The sequence below is a fragment of the Eschscholzia californica genome, unplaced genomic scaffold, assembly GCF_041429995.1.
Source record: "Eschscholzia californica isolate CP2 unplaced genomic scaffold, dmEscCali1.0.p SCAF_1, whole genome shotgun sequence".
NCBI classification, from domain to species: domain Eukaryota; kingdom Viridiplantae; phylum Streptophyta; class Magnoliopsida; order Ranunculales; family Papaveraceae; genus Eschscholzia; species Eschscholzia californica.
This window is the reverse complement of record NW_028238198.1, coordinates 14,328,978-14,337,468: the sequence shown is the minus strand read 5'-3', so window position 1 is coordinate 14,337,468 and position 8,491 is coordinate 14,328,978. Positions and strand designations below refer to the sequence as shown.

At 33.8% G+C, this 8,491-nt stretch overlaps 1 protein-coding gene across 1 annotated transcript; it reads right to left on the bottom strand.

The window, feature by feature from the left end:
• Nucleotides 1–3,606: 3,606 nt before the first annotated feature.
• Nucleotides 3,607–7,778, bottom strand: LOC147564381 (protein MANNAN SYNTHESIS-RELATED 1-like). Its single transcript, XM_086645505.1, has 6 exons — nucleotides 7,264–7,778; nucleotides 6,110–6,248; nucleotides 5,920–5,987; nucleotides 5,288–5,373; nucleotides 4,406–4,979; nucleotides 3,607–4,145 (listed from the first exon to the last, which is right to left on the bottom strand). Exons 1-6 carry the CDS (start codon nucleotides 7,363–7,365, stop codon nucleotides 3,849–3,851), a joined length of 1,266 nt encoding a protein of 421 aa, XP_086501631.1. The 5' UTR covers nucleotides 7,366–7,778; the 3' UTR covers nucleotides 3,607–3,848.
• Nucleotides 7,779–8,491: the final 713 nt, after the last annotated feature.

The following is an 8,491-nucleotide window of genomic DNA, read 5'->3' as shown; positions in this document are numbered from 1 at the left end:
ACCACCACCAACATCTTTATTTTCTTATCTTTTTCTCTCTCTTTCTTCCTCCCTCCACCTCTATCTTCTCCCTCCACCTCTTAAGAGGGAGAATCCCTTGAATTTGAAATTACCATGTGATATAATTGTTTTTTTAGTAATAATTTGTGCTTTTTTTTTTTATTATATCTTTATTTCCATAATAATTATAGTAGCTTTTTTTTGTTGAAATATCCATATAATTAAACAAAAATGATAGGGGAACCGACATTCGGCCGTCTTGCCGCGCTGGCGCACTCATTTGAACATATTACGTCTTTCTTACAGTTCAGTCCCAGTTTTTTTGTTCCTCACGTTTTGCCCCTTCCTGATGTGAAGGAAACTAAAAAACCTAAATTTCTTTCACAAGTCGATTTTAAGAGAGAGAGTGAGGGAGAGGGGGAGGGAGAGAGGTGACAGAAGGTTTCTTCACATCTCACTAACCCAAATTGAGCCATCTTGATAGGTAATGTTTCTTCACATCTCATTAACCCAAATCGTTTTGCCCCTTTCCTGTATTAATGCTTCAAACTCTGAAACTTTTTCATTATTCTAGGGTTTCTGTTTAATCCTTATTTAGATTTGTTATAGACTTATGTGTGGGTGCAATTTTTCTTCTTGTTTACCATGAAGGAACTCAATATTGTTTTTCTTCTTTACTGAAATTTTGTTTCTTGGGTAAAAGTTGTTTTGTATACTCTTTTGAAAGTTTATATTCATTTCTAAAAATTCTTTCTTCTATAGGTATACTGGTTTGTATTCATCTCTGACTTGTTATTTATTTTATTTTAGATAAGCCGTCGTCGATACATTGGAATAAATGAATGCTTTTAGATAGCTTCGATCTCTTGACGTCTAATTTACATCGGTATAATTCGAGTAGATAATTGTACGAGAAAGATATCAAACTATGAAGATTGGGGAAACATGAAAGTAGGCAACTAATGTTAGTCGATGCTAGAAACCTTGTATTTCTTGTTTTCATTTGTGTGGAGCTTAAATATATTGACCATCTACTTCATCTTGGTTAAATATATCATATAACTGATATCTTGTCAAGTGAATCTTATTGGAAAGATTCAAGCAATTAAAGAATCATAAAGTTGTAGGCTCTTTCTCTGAAATAATTTGCCGAACTGCATTTACGAGGTCTACAACATGCTTGTCTTCACAACCCATTTGAAGAAGAGCTGCATTTGGTTGGCCATCTCTTCAAGTGATGCAGGACCCAAATAGTTCATCGTGTTGAAAACCAGCTTTCCAGATTAAAGACCCATATCCAAAAATATCACTAAATTGTTATTATTCTACACTATTTTGTATTTATCTCTTATTTTGATTTTTTTTTTAAAGAAACATGTTTATCTCATATATTTCTTCTTTACTTGTTTTGTATTGTGTCTCTAGGAAGGTCAATCCAGAACATACAGTGAGATGGTGGGCATGGAGGTAACAAACATGAAAGTATCGAACATGGAGGTATCAGATATTGAGGTGGCGGAGAAAGAGATGATGAACATGAAGATAGTGGAGAAGGAGATGATGGACCTGAAGATAATTCCATGAAAACAACAAAACTTAGTTTGATATTTTTGTACATCTAGAAATTCTATTTGTTAATATTCCAAAAATAAAGAAACAAAATTTAGTTTTGTATTTAACTTACTCACATTTAAATGCTCAATAAAATCTTGTTATTCTCTCAATGGTGTTTGTCAAAACTTATGTGTCATGAGATGATATAAAAGTGATGGAAATTGCAGGTAAATTGGCGCGCCCAAGTGCTTGGTGTTTTACACAACCTACAGTCTTAAACAAAACTAATTATAAAAGCTAGAATTTGTTTTCTTTGACGAACAAATCTAACCCAACTGCTTGGATCTGGATAATTTTCACACTTCTCATTCCAGAATGGAGTATACTTTTCAGGACCTAATAGTCCTTGTTCAGAAATGGTTGTCGAGTTCTCAATACTCCCAGAGAATCCTTGAACAACAACAACCAAGCCTTCCAAAGCAAGAACATGCATCGATGATAGGGGGTGTTAACAGGAAATGCACTCCTCGACAACATTTTACAAATATCTTAACTTCCTGCACTTCCAATAACCATCAAAATGATAACTTCCCTCACTTCCAAAGATGAATTACATAAATTTCAGAGATATAATACCTTTAAAGAAGAATAAAAATCAAATCAAACAATATATATATATATATATATAACAAGCATTTTGGGAAATACTTAGATTTCAGATATGCATTACCCAAAATTTATCTTTCATAGGTTACCAATCAAGATGACTTGACGATTTGGTTAGTGAGATGAACTGTTAACCTTCTGCTAGATGTTGATTTCTCGATTTTAAACCTTCTTTCACCTCTCTACCTCCCTCTAGATGTCAATTTGTAAAAGAGATTCGAAAACCTAGATTGTAATGGTGAGATTGGGAGGAATTCTTCTGTCGATAAAAGAGGAAGAAGAGAAACGTGGATTTCCACTGCCTAAAAATTTTAGGTTTTCTGTTTCTTCAAATCTAGACCGTTAATAAACTCAGCGGTCCAGATTAAGTCGAAAGGAAGGGGCAAAACGTGAGGAACCAAAAAATTGGGACTGAACTATAAGATATGTTCAAATGAGTTCCCCTATCATTTTTGATAATTAAATCAGAAAGCTATTACAATACTTAGAAATTATAGTAGTTTTTCAACCAACAAAGAATTGTTTAGTCCCACAAAATAGCAAATCAGACTCTTGGTTTCACCTAAATGAAAATTTGGCCACTAACCATCTGTATGTTATCAAGTTGAAGAATTTAGGTTTGATTAAAAACCCAACCTATTTGGACTACCCATAATTGCTATAAATTCATTGGAATACTGTATTTTGCTATAGATTCTCAATATTCTCTTTAGTTTTCTCCAATATCTCAGAATGTTATTTTAAATTCAGTATTATTTCCACTTTTTCTTACATACCGGCATTAGAATGGCTTTTTCAAAACAAATATAAAAGATCTTGTTAGCCCCGAGTCTGAGGAGACTTAAGGTAATCTTGTTAACACTGAGTCTAAGGAGGCTTTAGACCTCCATCATATATTAAAGGGTGGGGGTTCATGAATCATGAATATAATGGTTCCCTGCATCAATAATGTTTGTATGTTTCAACAACAAAAAAGAAAGTTTCAACAAAAAAAAAATTATGTTCATAATCCTTTTATTTTAAGCATGAGGAATATAATGGTTCTGTACTTCAATTTCTTAACAAGAATATTTTAGAAAACTCTATGCAAGTAACTTGGTTCTACTTCTACAACTATATAGAAACAGTAAAATTTGACCGTCACACGAAAAACACACTCTGTTAAAGAATCTAGCTAGGTCGAGTTTCACTGGTCGCATCTCCAATAGGACTACAGGATAGGAGACTCGATCTCTAATATATAGAGTACCACATAGAATTTTCCAGAGTTTTTTTTATTTCATCCATCTCCCATTGGTGACTCTATTTGAACCTCAAGAGGTGGTTCACATTGGGTCGTGCCAACTTGATTTGGGTTAGTGTCGAATAATATAATCCGTTCCAATATCATATTAAGTAATTCTACATTGGACTGAACCTTAAAAATAAGTTCTTACAATGAAACTAAATAACCACTTGACAAATACTCAACCTAACATATAACATAAATCTTGTTCTTTTCTAATATATTTGAAATCATAATATAAGTACACTCAAAACATTTGGAAAATCAAAATCAATGCCAATCTTGAAGAACATAAATAGAGAACCCAGATTCAAGAAGAAGAAATCTCAGTTTTTTGATGAGATTATACCTCATTATCTTCCTCGCAGAAACATGAATATGCGAAGTGGTTCTTCTTTGTGACGTAAGTAGAGATGAAATTAGATGCAGGACCAGGAGAGGCTAGTTCGTTGGGAACGAGGATTTGGGTTTTACCAGCGGCGATTCTCTTCCCGGCAACATTGCCGTAAAATAGACCAGAAATGGCAGGAACAAAGACATCACTTTCAGAGCAGATATAGAAATCCAAAGCTTTCTGAAGTTCAGCACTTCCTTCAGGTTTTAGAAACTTGTTCTTCTTTTCTGCTGGCATTATACTATGCTGCAATATTTCGAAAAAGCAAAAAGACGTTACAAAATCGAAAAGGGTTTATTAGTATAAGTAATTTTTTTTTTTTAAATCTATATAACCTAGAAACTAATACGAGTATCAATATCTATCTAACATCAGTACGAGGTCACTACCAGTGTCAAATAAGTGACGGATAATACTTAACACTACTACATACCATAATTTTGATACTTTTACTTGTTCTAGCCGGATGGATCGAAAAACAGAAATGAAAGAGATAGATAGTTTACCTTTGTGTATGTTTTAGGGAACATTTCCTTGAGAGCATCCAAACTACTGTGCCAAATAGTTTGTGTCAAATAGATTGTAGTATCCATGTTAAAGCCGATCTTCCTCAAAAAGATTCCTATATCTTGTGGGCTATAACATATTTTCTTTCCATCGGTACTTCCTTGGCACCCTTTGTTTTCCAATATATCAATCCTCAAATCCACCGCCACAAACTGCCCTTTTGACTTTCTACTCAAAGTTCTTAGCCTGTTAATCATTAAGTCAACAACTTCACGCGCCTCTGGTTGCAAGTCTAGAGCCTCGTACATGGCCAAGCATGCAATAGAGTCCACATCAGTCTTCTGGTTTGTCTTTTTCATATTTACAGATGGGAAGTAAGTTGCAAGCCTCAAGTTATGGTTTGCTCTGAATACTGGTTCAATGTCCTCTTTTATGTAGCGCTTGGTGACTCTGTTTGGGACCTTGATTACGGTAACTTTTCGTGATATTTCAGCAGGATATTCCTTTACGACTTTAACCACACCTTTCAGGCTTTTAACAAATTTCTCGACATCATAAATTTCTCCAAAGTTTCTGAAAGATCATTGTTATCAGATTACAGTTAGAATGTGGAAGCAAAAGGAACAGCATTTAACCATGTTCATTACATTATTAGGATAAATACGACAGTATACTGCAACTATTTAAAGAAAAACAGTAGGAAGCTCACTTTCAGGTATCTAAAATTATTGATTAAGTAAACATAGTTCAATGAAGTTATTACGAAAAAGTTACTATATCGGATTTTCTGTAAAATAATGTTTAACGGGCAATTGCAACCATAAACAAAAGTGGGCTGCGCTACCAATAAAAAGAAGATATAATGAATTTGAAAAACTAGCCTGGTATCTTCAATGTTGCTTCCTCTGATGTCAGGAAGTATGAGTGTGGCCCCAAGATATCTCGCAACTACCACAGCATTAGCAATCTGACAAGGAATTAGCAAAAACAAACAGTATTATTAGAGCTCGTCAATGCACAATAACAATTTTACGAGTTGAAGAACAAGAGCGTAAAGAACAAATAATCATCATGATGAACCTCAATCATGATCAAAGAGAGCCAACTCGAAAATTAGTTTAACCAAGACCTACGTAACCTGGACGCCAGTATGTGAATTAGTATCCAACTATTGTACAAGGTGTTGCCTACATCGAAAGAAAAACTGAAGTACTAAGATAGCATAGTCTATCACAACTCAGACTACCAAGATGGACCGTGGACCAAAATTAAAACCTTTTTGGTATATTTAACTTCACCAGAAAAGATCCATCATAACCATAACTATATAAACCAAATACCATAATGTAACTAGAAACATGGGCAAGTGAATGATGATAATTAATCGTCCCTTCGTAGACTTTTGGAAGACTGTTCACCATTTTCTCACTCTTTACAACATATCCAAGGTCATCAATTAGGTCGGATAAATACCCTGATCGACAACAAATGAAGTAAAGGGAGCACCCCATACCTGTGAGACATGGTATCCAGGACTATTAGTCAATGAGAATGTGATGAAACCATTGGAGTGCTCAACGTCTTCATAAAGTCCATGAAAGGTGGTCAAACGAAACAATGACGACCAATAAGAATTAGTGCACATTTAGCCACAATAACACAGAATATTCTTGTAAAACTCAAAATATATAGGAAAAACTCACTCGAAGATGGCTTGGTCCAGCATTGCTTTAGTTTGGTGAAATCCTCCTTCCAGGGTTTTTCAAATACATTAGGAAGTGAAACAAAGCTTTGCTCTGAAACTGCATTAAGTTGGACACTCGACACTTCTGGAAGTTTCAGCTGACAATATTCGTGAAAATTAAAGTATAAGAACATATCAATAAATTTTCAAGTAGCAAAGGGTCGGAACAATGCATATTCAGTAGAAAATCCATGACGAAAAACATGGTAAATAACTGCTAACTCAAACAATAAGAGCATATAAACAAAGAAACAAGCGGGAAGTAAACCAAGCAACTCCTTTGCAAATAAACAAATGAATAGAGGGATCACGAGTAAGGGACAGAAAGATAAAAACACCAAACCAAAATATACTTGTAACCCTAATAATTGCACAAAAGGTGGGATCATAGAGAAATAATATTAGAACAGGCTAAAGGTTAAATTACCATTTGGTACAACAACTCAACAAGAATTTCAGGGGCTCCTTCGAATAAAGTAACATAAATATATCTAGCTTAAAATGAGCATACAACAACAAACCTAACTAATAAACTAAAAGAAACAAACCAAAATAAATATCAATTCAGTATAGATGAACTACAATAAAATTGAAACAAGAAAAAAAACATAAAGAGAGATAAGTAATCACATCAAAGTAATCAATTCAGTATAGTCGGATTAAACTGGAACTTAACCAGGAAAAAAGAAAACATCAACAAAAATTATTAATCACATCAGTCTAATCGACCTACTGATTCAGCTAGGGTTTGAACTTTTGATGGATCCCTCGTTCTGATTTCATGATAAACTACCACTTCGACTTAAAAGTCAAACTTGTATACATAGTTATACAGATCTAAGGCGAATCAGATACACGAGAAAAAGATTAGGGTTTTTCTGTTACTTACAACTAAGAAGGATTAAAAATTCAAGTAGAAATGAGGAACTGAATAGTTAGTAAACTAAATCTAACAATCAAAATCATGTTCATTAGCAACAAACAACAAAATTAGCTTAATCTCTACAATTATCGCAATAAATTGAGTAAAATGATGAATTGAACACTCAATTGAACAAAAACAAATAAATCTAACTAATAATTCAAATCAAATCAGGCAAAATTTCAATTTACCTCAACTGTATCGAAATGATCTCTCTTAATCATTCTACCAAGCATTGCGAACATAGTTAAAGTAAGAAAACCACTTAAAATCTGTCTTGGATCTATCGCCATTTTTTCAGATCCAAAACAAAACAGAAAGAATATAACTATAACACAAACTCCTCTTTCTCTCACTACTTCACTACTCTCTCTCTCTCTCTATTTGATCTTCTTCTCTTTAAGATCTAAAAATCAAACTTCATTAATCGAAATTCAACGATTATACCGACAAATCGAAATCGATAGGGATGTAATCAAATCTGTTTGGTAATAAAGAAAAGAAAATGATAGAGAGATAAAGACAAAGTTGTAGATGAAATGACTTGTTAGAGAGAGAAAATCGAGAAAAGTGTGTGAGTCTCCTCTCTTTCCCTCTAAAAGTAATATTGGTCTCAAACCACTATTTATAGTATAGACGCGCCGACGCATCTTTCTCTCTCTAAAAACATGACCACAAAGCAGACACCAATAGGTTTATTTCACCCATTTTAAGTTGGGGTTAACATCAATCATTTATTTGGCACCAATAAAAAAACATTTCCGATTAAAATCGAGAATCATATAATTTACTTATATGACTTGATAATTTTGGTAGAAAATATCACTGATGATTTTGAAGATTATTCAGTTGTATTTCTCATCGTTTAAGGGGGGGTAGTGGAGCAAGACTTTCGCGGACTCTTGAGAGTCCGCGAAAGTCTGAGGCATTCAAATCCAGACATTTAAGAGTCCATGAAAGTCTGAGGCATTCAAATCCAGACATTTGAGAGTCCACGAAAGTCTGAGGCATTCAAATCCAGACATTTGAGAGTCTATGAAAGTCCGAGGCATTCGATTGTAGACAAAATATGTCCCAGACTTTGGTGGACTTCATAGTTTGATGAATTTGTGAAGGATTTGGGACAAATTTGGAAGCCAAAATGTCTTTCAAAAAACAAGAGACATTTGAAGTCCATCATGTGATCAAACAACAATAATAATATTAAAATAATAAATGTCTACCAAATGTCCATCAATGTCCACAAATATTCACAGATGTTTACGAAAGTCGAAAAATATATTGAGTCCATGGGTATATAGACCAAAATCATTTTCATAATAGGTATATAGACCAATCTTCCCAAAATATGGACATTTAGTCCTTTTACAATAAGGACATAAATAACTCATACTTTATTGATAAATACCCTCCATGTCC

What these genes read in the sequence shown, in the direction of transcription:
- LOC147564381 (XM_086645505.1), bottom strand. Translation starts at nt 7,365, where the DNA reads ATGGCGATAGATCCAAGACAGATTTTAAGTGGTTTTCTTACTTTAACT. An exon ending in CTGGACCAAGCCATCTTCGA is followed by an intron (nt 5,988 to 6,109) that starts GTGAGTTTTTCC and finishes GACTTTATGAAG; the next exon opens with ACGTTGAGCACTCCAATGGT. An exon ending in TCCCTAAAACATACACAAAG is followed by an intron (nt 4,146 to 4,405) that starts GTAAACTATCTA and finishes GAAATATTGCAG; the next exon opens with CATAGTATAATGCCAGCAGA.